Here is a 13,720-nt window from a genome sequence, read left to right on the forward strand (position 1 = left end):
CTTACTTTCTTTTTATCCCCAAAAGCCCCACTATGTCTTACTTTCGGGGTATGTCTTATATTGGAGGTGACCGGGGAGGCGACCGGCGGCGAACGGGAGAAGCCGGCGCTGCTTCGGAACCGCTCGCAGGCAAAGAGCGAACGAGAAACTTTCCCCGGAGGACTGCCCGTACAAACTCGCCTCCTTCCAGCCCACCGACCTTTCAGAAGCGGGTTTACTGCATACTCGGTATGCAGCCGCTGGCATCGCAGCTCCTTCTGGACCGTCTCCGTGAAGATCTTGTTCTGGCTTACTGGGTCCAATGGTTCCTTTACGCCCCCTTTAAACGCAGCCATGAGGCCTTCCTTGGCTCGCTATCATTCATTTATTCATTGGCTGAATAAATTAAAGCTCAACGCAAGCCGGGATCTCTAACTCCACCTCTCCTTTTTTTCATTGGCTGAAAAATTAATGCTTTAAAGAACACAAGTCGGGACTTTTAACTCCGCCTCTCCTCTTTTTCATTGGCTCAAAAATTAAAGCTTCCCCAAGGCTGATTGGTGGTTGCGGCCGGTGGAAAAATATTTGAATCCCGCAGCGCGAGTCAGGCAACTCGAACGTGAGAAATGTCTCTTTCAAACCCGGCTCGGTCGACGGCGGGCTGAAGATGGTTTGAGTGGATCCCGATCTCAGGTCTTTGTCATGTTTGCGTGTCCGCTCTCTCGGCTTCACCCCGCAGAATGCGACCGGCGGAAGACTCGGAGCTGGATGGGCGGATTCGCTGCACAGTGGCAGTGGAGCATCTGGGCGCGGCGGCGGCCCCAAACCGGCTGCTGCTGCGAGATGCCTGGGTCCACCTCGGGCGGAACGAGTTTCGCGAACTGGTCTTGCAGGTGACGAGCGCCTCGGGTCCGGCCCGTCTCCAGACCTTCCCTCTGCGCCTGACTCTGCGAGGCGAGAGGGAAGAAGGAGAAGCGCTTCTCCTTCTTCCCTCTCGCCTCGCCGAGTGAGGCTTCGGACCAGCGCCGTCCTTCGCCTCGCATTTCCGGGTTGGCGAGCCTGAATTGTTTTTCCTGCGAGCGCTGGTCCCCGCTAAGCCTTCTGCGGCTTAGCGGGGACCAGCGCTCGCAGGAAAAACAATTCACTCACTCGGCGAGGCGAGAGGGAAGAAGGAGAAGCGCTTCTCCTTCTTCCCTCTCGCCTCGCAGAGTCAGGCGCAGAAGGCTTAGCGGGGACCAGCGCTCGCAGGAAAAACAATCCAGGCTTGCCAACCCGGAAATGCGAGGCGAAGGACGGCGCTGGTCCGAAGTTGTAGAAGCGAGCCGAGCGGGCGGGCGGAGCTGCGCCCTCCTTCGCCCGCCTCCTTTCCGGCAGGCAGGTGGGGCTGCCCAACTGCGCAGAGCGGCTCCTCCCCTCCAGACGCGTGTCGGGGAAACGGGTCGGTTGCGGGGACGAGCGAGCGGACCAGCGCCGTCAAAGCGGAGGGAACCGCCGCCAGGGCACTGCGAACTGCTCCCTCGCTTTTAGTACCGTGTTTCCCCGAAAGTAAGACATATGTCTTACTTTCGGGGTATGGCTTATATAAGCCGACCCCCCTGAAACCCCCCATATGTCTTACAATCGGGGGGGTCTTACTATCGGGGAAACACGGTAGAAACATAGAAGTCTGACGGCAGAAAAAGACCTCATGGTCCATCTAGTCTGCCCTTATACTATTTTCTGTATTTTATCTTACAATGGATATATGTTTATCCCAGGCATGTTTAAATTCAGTTACTGTGGATTTACCAACCACGTCTGCTGGAAGTTTGTTCCAAGGATCTACTACTCTTTCAGTAAAATAATATTTTCTCATGTTGCTTTTGATCTTTCCCCCAACTAACTTCAGATTGTGTCCCCTTGTTCTTGTGTTCACTTTCCTATTAAAAACACTTCCCTCCTGGACCTTATTTAACCCTTTAACATATTTAAATGTTTCGATCATGTCCCCCCTTTCTCTTCTGTCCTCCAGACCAGTGTTTTTCAACCAGTGTGCCGTGGCACACTAGTGTGCCACGAGACATGGTCAGGTGTGCCGCGAAGCTCAGAGAGAGAGAAAAAACAAGGGAAAGAGAGAGAGAAAGAAAGAGCAAGAGAGAGAAAGAACACAAGAGAGAACACAAGCAAGAGAGAGAAAGAAAGTGAGAGAGAGAAAGAAAGAAAGCAAGAGAGAAAGAGAACAAGAGAGAAAGAAAGCAAGAGAGAGAAAGAAAGAAAGAAAGCAAGAGAGAGAGAGAGAAAGAGAGGGAGGGAGGGTGGGAGAGAGAAAGACATAAAGGGAAGTAGGGAGGGAGAGAGAAAGAGAGCAAAAAAGAGGAAAGAAGGAAGAGAGAAAGAGGGATGGAGAGAGAGAGAAAAAAGAGGGAGAGAAAGAGGGAGAGATAACTACTGTAGAGCGAAAGGGAGGAAGAGAGATAATTTTTTTGTCCAAACTTTTTTTAGCACACACCCCCCACTCAATGTACCCCATGGTTTTGTAAATGTAAAAAATGTGCCGCAGCTCAAAAAAGGTTGAAAATCACTGCTCCAGACTATACAGATGAGTTCATGAAGTCTTTCCTGATACGTTTATGCTTAAGACCTTCCACCATTCTTGTAGCCCATCTTTGGACCTGTTCAATTTTGTCAATATCATTTTGTAGGTGAGGTCTCCAGAACTGAACACAGTATTCCAAATGGGGTCTCACCAGCACTCTATACAGCGGGATCACAATCTCCCTCTTCCTGCTTGTTATACCTCTAGCTATGCAGCCAAGCATCCTACTTGCTTTCCCTACCGCCTTACTGCACTGTTCACCCATTTTGAGACTGTCAGAAATCACGACCCCTAAATCCTTCTCTTCTGAAGTTTTTGCTAACACAGAACTGCCAATACAATACTCAGATTGAGTATTGTAATGCAAGGCTTACTTCAGCTGCATACAAAAAAAAACCACAGGGAAAAACAAACAAAGACAACCTGGAATGAACAACGACATTTCAGGAGTCCTTTTGAATCTTTGGAAGCGACCATCAAGTCCCAGAGTTTTCACCTCCCACTTGTCTGACAAAGCTGGGTTGAAAACTCCAACGGCACAGAAACTTCGAAGCAGGAACCACAAAACAACACAGATAAACAGCCACAGTTGCCTTGGCCCCTGTTCCCTTTTTATCCCATTAGCCCTCATTAAGGGAACCACACCCAGCCCAGGTGCTCCTATCATGACTTATAATACTTCTTAAAGCGATCCCTTCTTTGCAAAGCTCTTCGGTTACGTAAATCAATATATTGCTCTGCAGACGAACTGAGCGAGGACAAACTGTCCGAGGGACTGCAGGCCAAATCCCCTGGGCTGTCTGCTGAATCCTCCTGGCTGTCTGCCACATCTTCCTGGCTGTCTGCCACATCTTCCTGGCTGTCAGCCAGGCTTTCACATTCACATTGTGCCGCGTCTCTCCCATCTGTGGGAGCAATGGCTGGCCCAGGCCCAAACACAATATTTTCCTAGGAGATTGCATAACAGAAAATAATTGAGAAGCACTGTTCTAATTGAAGTTGGGGAAAGTCTCCATTTGGCTGGCATCACACTTAGTCAAAAAAAGAGCCACTGGTTTGTGTTGTGAGCATACTTCCCTCTAAGCTGAGCAGTGAGCAATCGCTCACTTAAAAATCATCATCAACTCAGAGTTTTCCAAACCTGCCCAGAAGCCGAGAGGGAAAGAGTGAGAGGGAAGGAGAGAGAGAGAGGAAGAGAGAGAAACAGATAGAAAAAAGAGAGGAAGGAAAAGAGAAAGAAAAAGAATGGGAGTAAGGAAGAGAGAAAGAAAATCAAAATCTAGTTTGAAACTAGCTCAACTATTTAAGTGGCATTTTGATATTGATAGAGTTGCCCTATTATGAGCTCACTGTTATAGACACACAGTACAGTATTTTATTTTGAAATTCTCTGAGGCAAAACAGGGTGGGTTTTTTATTTGTTTGTTTGTTTGTTTATTTATTTATTATTTCTGTGCCTCCCAGTCCCGAACGGACTGCCGCTCAGACAGTATACTTTTCCGCCCACCCACCCCCAAATAATTAGAGGGAACACTGGTTGTGAGCGCTCCTTGTCCACCTCAGGGTATGTGAGATTCTGAGGAGGATGAGCCAGGCCCCTCTGGGTACCCTGGGCCAGGGGGGCTGCCAGAGGAAGCTGAGTGAGGCAGAAAGTGACTTCAGTGAGCCTGAGGTAGCTGATGTGACATTGGGTGAGTGGTCCCAGTCAGAAAGTGAGGAAGACACTTTAGTGGAAAACAATTGGATAAATCCCCGCTATCAAAGAATGCTTCGAAGGCGAGAGGAGCTCCAGAGTAAAAAGTATTAATTCACAGCCTTAATTCTTTGAGGTGTGATGTCACTTCCAGGCATTATAAAGGAATGGGATTGTGGGAAATGGGGCGTGGTGTCTCAAGGCCGTTCTTTGGAAGAGACATGAAACTGAATTAACCTTTAAAACCTTGATTTCTGTGGCAAAAATATCAGGCTTTTTGGACGCTGTGCTAGCAGATGTGAGCAGATTTATGTTTCAGTAATTTGGCTTTGGGACTTTATCTCAGGAATGTAAATAAAGATCGAGTTCAGGACAAAGAGTTCAGGACAAAGATCAAAGCTGGTTCAAAAAGAAAGAGTATTTGCTTCTGTTCTGAGTTGTCCAGTCAACGAAGCAGTGGAAGTGATATGTCGGTGTCTGGAGGCTGTTGGGGCCTGGATGGGTGTCAACAGACTCAAACTCAACCCTGCTAAGACGGAGTGGCTGTGGGTTTTGCCTCCCAAGGACAATTCCATCTGTCCGTCCATGATCCTGGGGGGGGAAATATTGACCCCCTCAGAGAGGGTCCGCAACTTGGGCGTCCTCCTCGATCCACAACTCACATTGGAGAAACATCTTTCGGCTGTGGCGAGGCGGGCGTTTGCCCAGGTTCACCTGGTGCACCAGTTGCAGCCCTATCTGGACCGGGAGTCACTGCTCACAGTCACTCATGCCCTCATCACCTCGAGGCTCGACTACTGTAATGCTCTCTACATGGGGCTACCTTTGAAAAGTGTTCAGAAACTTCAGATCGTGCAGAATGCAGCTGCGAGAGCTATCATGGGCTTACCTAGGTATGCCCATGGAACACCAACACTCCGCAGTCTGCATTGGTTGCCGATCAGTTTCCGGTCACAATTCAAAGTGTTGGTCATCACCTATAAAGCCCTTCATGGCACCGGACCAGATTATCTCAGGGACCGCCTTCTGATGCACGAATTCCAGCGACCAGTTAGGTCCCACAGAGTGGATCTTCTCCGGGTCCCGTCAACAAAACAATGTTGCTTGGCGGGGCCCAGGGGAAAAGCCTTCTCTGTGGCGGCCCCGGCCCTCTGGAACCAACTCCCCCCAGAGATTAGAATTGCCCCCACCCTCCTTGCCTTTCGTAAGCTACTTAAAGCCCACCTCTGCCGTCAGGCATGGGGGAATTGAGATATTCTTTCCCCCTAGGCCTTTACCATTTATGCATGGTATGTTTGTTTGTATGGGTGTTTAGTTTTATAATAAGGGTTTTTTAGTTGTTTTTAGTATTGGATTTACATGATGTTTTTTATTACTGTTGTTAGCCGCCCCAAGTCTATGGAGAGGGGCGGCGTACAAATCCAATAAATAGATAGATAGATAGATAGATAGATAGATAGATAGATAGATAGATAGATAGATAGATAGATAGATAGATAAATAACCCTGCGTTTTCATTCATGTATGCTTGATTTTGAATAAACAATGAGTTTTTATCAACAAATAAGTGATTTCAGAGATTAGAATTTGCCAGAGGCCCGTGACTCAACAGTTTGGATGCTTGAGTCCCCCTGTTCGCTTACCCCTGGCTTTCCAGCGCCACCAAGGTTTCCCTGAGTTCTACCGTGGGGAGAAGGCGCATCAGCGATGCGAAAGTTGAAGGATGGTCCCCAAAATTTTCGAGCAGGAACTGCAGCAGTCTGAGCAGAGCCTTGGAGCTCTGGAGCTGAAGGCAAGTGTGGTGAGGTTGAACCTGCTGGACGGGCCACGGCGTCTGCACCAAACAGCTGACAAAGGACGCGGCTTCGTGGCGCACTTGTCGGTCTTCGTCTTGGAGGAGATGAATCGCTGCCTCCATCAACCTGAAGAAGGGGTAAGAAGGCAAGAAATCCAGTGAGTTTTAGGGTATCAACGGGCAAAGAAGAGAGGCAAAGGTGAACCTCACAGTCCCAGTGTTGTTAATAAGGGAAAAGTTCCTGTTACTCCGAAAAACGGAGTATAAGACGCACCTTAGTTTTGGGGGAAGAAAAAAGTATTCATCTGGCTATCAACCTTAGCCAGCACATTATTTTATCCCCTGGTTAGGGCTTTAAAAAAAGATTCTTCGCAGAGAGTAACAGTGAAAGAGCTTGCAAGCGGGTAAGAGCTGGGAACATTGTTAGCACTTGGTTTGGCTAGAAAGAAACTTACTCGGAGCAAGTTAGAGCAATGAAAACAAAAACCTGGAAAGACTTAGGGCTTGGAAAACATTCTTTGCAGAGATAAATAATGAAAGAGCCTGCATGGAAAGAGCTGGGAAGATCATTAGCAGCTAGTTAGGACTGGAAAGAAAACAAAACTGCATTCAGAGTATAAGATGCACCCAAATTATCAGCCACTCCGAAAAATGCACAGAAACCTAGACTCGTGGGCGCGCACTCAGAGATCCATGTGCATTTCCATTCATCCACTGCTGGTTGGCACGTTCCCAGTGAATCCATCATTTAATTTACACCCCAATCCTGACCCTGTTTCCCGCCTCCCACCAGGGTCTGTCATCAATCACATTCTGCAACGAAGCAATTTCATAGATTGTAGAGATCACTCCCCTTCAGCTGCTGTGGTTCACCCTGGGAGACAGCCTTGAGAGACCGAGGTCTGGAATGTGCTTCTGTTTTGACTGCCAGGCTTCTTCGTCGGTTTCCCACCCGCCTCTTGCCTATGGCAATTCAGGAACGGGCCACGGATGTTTTGCGAGTTGACATGCTGGTCTCATTTGCAAAAAGGACGTACCATAGAACCTGGGAACGAAGGAGGTCGTTGGACGATTCCCGGACCCTCCAAATCCAGGCTGGTCCGCCCATTTTGACGGCTCTGGCTGCAGCCACCCTGAGCACCTCGTCTGAAAGGGAGTCGCTCCACTTCTCTATCGTCGCAATCCATCGTCCCCATAAAGCATCGCCTTCAGGGCTGCCCCAAAAGAGAGACAGTTACACCGCAAGAATACGTTACATAGAAACATAGAAGACTGACGGCAGAAAAAGACCTCATGCTCCATCTAGTCTGCCCTTATACTATTTCCTGTATTTTATCTTAGGATGGATATATGTTTATCCCAGGCATGTTTCAATTCAGTTACTGTGGATTTATCTACCATGTCTGCTGGAAGTTTGTTCCAAGGATCTACTACTCTTTCAGTGAAATATTTTCTCACGTTGCTTTTGATCTTTCCCCCAACTAACTTCAGATTGTGTCCCCTTGTTCTTGTGTTCAATTTCCTATTAAAAACACTTCCCTCCTGGACCTTATTTAACCCTTTAACATATTTAAATGTTACGGATTTGATTCCAACCAGATCAGTAGTGGGTCCCTACCGGAACGGTAAACCAGACGCCCCACCGGTAGGAAACGTTTAGCAGCGTGCGCAGCTTCGGGTGTCTTGCATGCGCAGGGGTCCGAGCGTGTTTTTGCTCCTGCGCATGAAGCTAAATTTCATGGGATGCAGGTGTGAGAGAGAGTTTGGTGATTTTTCTGCTGCTGCGCATGCGCAGGAGCAAAAAATTGCAGAAATCTCATGCACGCGCGCATCCCCTCTCGAAATTTTGCTTCTGCGCATGTGAATGAAGCAAAAAATTGGGGGGGAGAAAGATGGCGGCACCCATAGGACCGCCACCAGAGTGGTCGCGCGACTACTTCAGCTTCAACCACAACAACACAAGAGCACGCAACAGATTTAAACTTAATATTAACCGCTCCAAACTTGACTGTGAAAAATATGACTTCAGTAACCGAGTTGTCGAAGCGTGGAACTCATTACCGGACTCCATAGTGTCATCCCCAAACTCCCAACACTTTACCCTTAGATTATCTATGGTTGACCTCTCCAGATTCCTAAGAGGTCAGAAAGGGGCGAGTAAGTGCACTAGAGTGCCTTCCGTCCCCTGTCCTATTGCTCTCCTATATCTCCTATACCTTTCTTCTATTCCTATATGTCTTCTTCTATTCTTTCATTGATATGTTCTATTACTATATCTTCTTTTCTATTCTTTCTTAGATATATTTTACTATGAGTATCTCCTCTATAACCTTCATCATGTATTTTACTATATGTATATAGATATACAGTGTTCCCTCGATTTCCGCGGGGGATGCGTTCCGAGACCGCCCGCGAAAGTCGAATTTCCGCGAAGTAGAGATGTGGAAGTAAATACACCATTTTTGGCTATGAACAGTATCACAAGCCATCCCTTAACACTTTAAACTCCTAAATTACCATTTCCCATTCCCTTAACAACCATTTACTCACCATTATTACTGGTACTCACCATTGAATAGTGATCCTGATATTTATAAACATAATTATTTATTAACAATAATTATTTTTTTGTTATTTATTTGCAAAAAATATTAGTTTGGCGATGACATATGACATCATCGGATGGAAAAAAACGTGGTATAGGAAAAAAACTGCGAAGTATTTTTTAATTAATATTTTTTGGAAAACCGTGGTATAGGCTGTCCGCGAAGTTTGAACCCACGAAAATCGAGGGAACACTGTATACCCACTAAAACCCTCATTGTGTATTGGACTAACTAACTAACTAACTAACTAACTAACTAACTAACTAACTAACTAACTAACTAACTAAATAAATAAATAAATAAATAAATAAATGCACAATATGATGCCCACTACCAGTGTGTAATTCGCTACCGCACTGCTAGCAACCTATTCCTGCTAGTTCCGTCAATTGTTCATCAATGGTTGGTTCTCTACCTCTGGCTGCTACTTACTGTTGACTCAGGAACAATGTGGCTGCACACAATGCATGATCGTGGAGCCCCGGCCCTTCGTGGTCGCTCTCTACTATAGAGAGTAGGATTTCACCGCACTCCAGAGCTAATTTCGGTGGGAAAGGAGGTCTTTCGGCAACGTTGCCAAACAGATGGACAAAAGCTTCCATGTACAGCTTGAGGACTATGGGGTCTCCTTTGCTTTTCAGGATCTCGTTGAATTTCCCCTAAAGCAAAGCAAAGAAAATACAGTGGAACCCCGACATAAGAGCTGCTCTACTTAAGAGCAACTCGAGATAAGAGCTGGGAGGGGAGAGATATTTTTGTTCTACTTACAAGCCCAAATTCGAGATACAAGCGCCAAGGAGCTGTCTCCTGAAGCCAAACGCTAACTTCCGCGTTCGGCTTCAGGAGACAGCTGCGAAGCGGCGCGCGTGTTTTAAAAGGTTGCAGCCGGCCTGGGGGGCTCGGGGGGGTGCTTGCAGCTTTCTTTCTTGCTCTTTTTCTTTCTCTCTTTTACCTTCCCTTCCTCTATTTCTTCTTTTCTTTCTCCTTCCCACCTTCTTCCCTCCCTCCCTCCCTCCCTTCACTCATTCCTCTCTTACTCTCCCCTTTCATAAGTTTCCTTGCTTCCTTCCTCTGTTCCTGTCCCTTCCCCCTTTCTTTCTTTCTTTCTTTCTTTCTTTCTTGCTTTCTTTCTTGCTCTTTTTCTTTCTCTCTTTTACCTTCCCTTCCTCTATTTCTTCTTTTCTTTCTCCTTCTCACCTTCTTCCCTCCCTCCCTCCCTTCACTCATTCCTCTCTTACTCTCCCCTTTCATAAGTTTCCTTGCTTCCTTCCTCTGTTCCTGTCCCTTCCCTCTTTCCTTCCTTCCTTCCCACCCTCCGTCCATTCATTCACCCATTCCTCTCTTGATCGCTTAAAGCCGGTCCCTGGTGCAAAAAGGGTTGGGGACCTCTGTCCTACAGGATTGGGTGGCAGAGAAGTTGAACATATGTAAATTTAAAAGTTTAAGAAAGTTTACAAGTTAAGTGAAAGAAACTTCATTATTCATTTATATGTACATGTACATTTCTTCATTAAAAACATGTCTTTCTGCATAATTTAGACTAACTTTGTGAGTTTTTTGAGGGCTGGAACCAATTAAAATTATTTACATTAATTCCTATGGGGAAAAGTCGTTCGAGATAAGAGCTGCTCGACTTAAGAGCCCAGGTCCGGAACGAATTAAACTCGTATCTCGAGGTACCACTGTATACCGTACAAAAAACAAAATAAAGGGAACACTTAAACAGCACAATATAACTCCAAGTCAATCAAACTTCGGTGAAATCAAACTGTCCATTTAGGAAGCAACACTGATTGACAATCAGTTGTACAGAACAAAGTATTCAATGAGAATATTTCATTCATTCGGATCTAGGATGTGTTCTTTGAGTGTTCCCCCTTTTTTTGTGTGTGTATATTTTGTCTCCAAAAACAAATAGAAACATAGAAACATAGAAGACTGACGGCAGAAAAAGACCTCATGGTCCATCTAGTCTGCCCTTATACTATTTCCTGTATTTTATCTTACAATGGATATATGTTTATCCCAGGCATGTTTAAATTCAGTTACTGTGGATTTACCAACCACGTCTGCTGGGAGTTTGTTCCAAGGATCTACTACTCTTTCAGTAAAATAATATTTTCTCATGTTGCCTTTGATCTTTCCCCCAACTAACTTCAGATTGTGTCCCCTTGTTCTTTTGTTCACTTTCCTATTAAAAACACTTCCCTCCTGGACCTTATTTAACCCTTTAACATATTTAAATGTTTTGATCATGTCCCCCCTTTTCCTCCTGTCCTCCAGACTATACAGATTGAGTTCATTCAGTCTTTCCTGATACATTTTATGCTTAAGACCTTCCACCATTCTTGTAGCCCGTCTTTGGACCCGTTCAATTTTGTCAATACCTTTTTGTAGGTGAGGTCTCCAGAACTGAACACAGTATTATTCTAAATGTGGTCTCACCAGCGCTCTATATAGCGGGATCACAATCTCCCTCTTCCTGCTTGTTATACCTCTAGCTATGCAGCCAAGCATCCTACTTGCTTTTCCTACCGCCCGACCACACTGCTCACCCATTTTGAGACTGTCAGAAATCACTACCCCTGAATCCTTCCCTTCTGAAGTATTTGCTAACACAGAACTGCCAATGCAATACTCAGATTGAGGATTCCTTTTCCCCAAGTGCATTATTTTACATTTGGAACACATTAAACTGCAGTTTCCATTGCTTTGACCATTTATCTAGTACAGCTAAATCATTTACCATATTACAGACCCCTCCAGGAATACCAACCCTATTGCACACTTCTTCAAACTGGTTTCTGGGTCTTTTATGTTAATGTATCTGATCCTCCTAGTATGCACAGCAGACTCTTTCCCAAGACTCAATCACGGAAACGGAATCGAGAATTTAAAGTGCTCCTCAAAGGGGAAAGAGAAATAAGGGTGTTCTTTGTTTTAATGTATCATTCTAAATCTTGGTTTGCAGAAGAAGACGTGGTTGATATCTCATACACACAAGCTATGGCTTGCAAGCCGCAATACTTAGATTCATGCACAACAGCAAACTCTAAACTAAATCGATCACATTATGGCAATGTGGGGCCCAGAGGTGGGTTCCAACCAGTTCTAACCGGTTCGTTAGAACCATTAGTAACTTGGCGATGACATCATAAAGCCAGTTCTGTTGGTCTCTCCATGGGCGCCGCCATCCTGGATTTTGCTGGGTTTTTTGCTTCCACGCATGTGCAAAAGCTATTTTTTAATTGTTGCGTGTATGTGCACACAGCACAACCCTAGGGGAATCAACAGTAGCAAAAGGATCTAGAACCCACCCCCAGGACTCCTTCCCATTATGAAACATGGCCTTTAACTCCTGGAATGCTGATTAATCCCTAACATTTGTAAACTCCAGTTTGACACAAACTGCCCAAGGAGCTGCTGATCCAGTTCTACAGAGGAATCATTGAATCTGTCATCTGCACCTCTATAACTGTCTGGTTTGGTTCTGCAACCCAACAGGACCGACACAGACTTCAGAGGACAATCAGAACTGCAGAAAAAGCAATTGCTGCCAACCTGCCTTCCATTGAGGACCTGTATACTGCACGAGTCAAAAAGAAGGATGTGAAAATATTTACTGACCCATCACATCCTGGACACAAATTGTTTCAACTCCTACCCTGAAAATGTCACTACAGAGCACTGCACACCAAGACAACTGGACACAAGAACATTTTTTTCCTGAATGCCATCACTCTACTAAACAAATAATCCCCTCAACACTGTCAGACTTTCTACTAAATCTGCACTTCTATTCTACTAGTTTTTTCTCATCATTCCTATCACCCATTTCCTCCCACTTATGACTGTATAACTGTAACCACAATAGTATCCTTAAGATTTTTATTAATATTGATTATTTCCTGATTGCTTATTTGACCCCTATGACAATCATTAAGTGTTTTACCTCATGATTCTTGACAAATGTATATTTTCTTTTATGTACACTGAGAGCATCTGCACCAAAGACAAATTCCTTGTGTGTCCAATCACACTTAGCCGATAAAGAACTCTATTCTATTCTATTCTATTCTATTCCATTCCATTCCATTCTATTCTATTCTTCATTAGAAGATCTCAGCATTTTGCAGAACATGTATGGACCAGTGGTTGAGTTTATAAAATCAGATCTCACCGTGAATATCAACTGCAGCTCCTCGTGGGACTTCAGCCCTTTCGCTTCCTCGATGTCCAGCAACCAAGTTAGAACGGCGATTTGCACGTCAGGATTGCCCTTTACCAGAAGCAAGCTCAGATCACAGATTTTTTCCAGAGATTCTTGCCTTATGGCTTCTTGACCGAGGAAGTTGACAGCCCATTGATAGAAGATGGAAGAACCGAGCTTGAAGATTTTTTTAAAAAAAAGAAAAGACATTGGTCTATGTCAGTGATGGCGAAGGTTTTTTTCCCTCGGGTGCCGAAAGAGCCTGTGCGCGCGCCATCGTGCATGCGCGAGTGGCCAAACCCATAATTCAAAGCCTGGGGAGGGCAAAAACAGCTTTTCCTGCCACCCAGAGGCCCTCTGCAGGCCGGAAACAGCCTGTTTCTCAACTTCTGGGGGGCCCAGTAGGCTCATGTTTTGCCCTCCCCAGGCTCCAAAGGCTTCCCTGGAGCTGAGGGAGGGTAAAAACGCCTTCCCCTATCTCCCTGGAGGTTCTCTGGAAGCCAAAAATGCCCTTCCAGAGCCTCTGTGTGAGCCAAAAATCAACTGGCTGGCACACACATGCATGTTGGAGTTGAGCTAGGGTTATGGCTCATTGTGCCACCTGTGGCATAGGTTTGCCATCACTGATCTATACCGTTTTTATCCCTCCCAATTTTTTTAAAAAAAATTCTCCACATTCAACATTCAACTTCATATATCTTCAATACATCTTAATATACAGTACATATATCATTTTTCAAATACAGTGATACCTTGTCTTACAAACTTAATTGGTTCCGGGACGAGGTTCTTAAGGTGAAAAGTTTGTAAGACGAAACAATGTTTCCCAAAGGAATCAATGGAAAAGTGATTAATGCGTGCA

General features: G+C 45.5%; 1 protein-coding gene across 1 annotated transcript in view; it reads right to left on the reverse strand.

The window, feature by feature from the left end:
• Positions 1 to 13,720, reverse strand: part of LOC139173218 (tRNA (32-2'-O)-methyltransferase regulator THADA-like) — a 61,726-nt gene that overhangs the window by 2,808 nt on the left and 45,198 nt on the right. Inside the window, exons 26-29 of the mRNA XM_070762834.1 lie at positions 12,829 to 13,035; positions 9,081 to 9,307; positions 7,080 to 7,256; positions 5,891 to 6,169 (exon numbers count right to left, since the gene is read on the reverse strand). Coding sequence (XP_070618935.1) covers positions 5,891 to 6,169; positions 7,080 to 7,256; positions 9,081 to 9,307; positions 12,829 to 13,035 — 890 coding nt within the window. The remainder of the gene's footprint in view (positions 1 to 5,890; positions 6,170 to 7,079; positions 7,257 to 9,080; positions 9,308 to 12,828; positions 13,036 to 13,720) is intronic.

Source organism: Erythrolamprus reginae, chromosome 10 (assembly GCF_031021105.1).
Source record: "Erythrolamprus reginae isolate rEryReg1 chromosome 10, rEryReg1.hap1, whole genome shotgun sequence".
Lineage (NCBI taxonomy): Eukaryota > Metazoa > Chordata > Lepidosauria > Squamata > Dipsadidae > Erythrolamprus > Erythrolamprus reginae.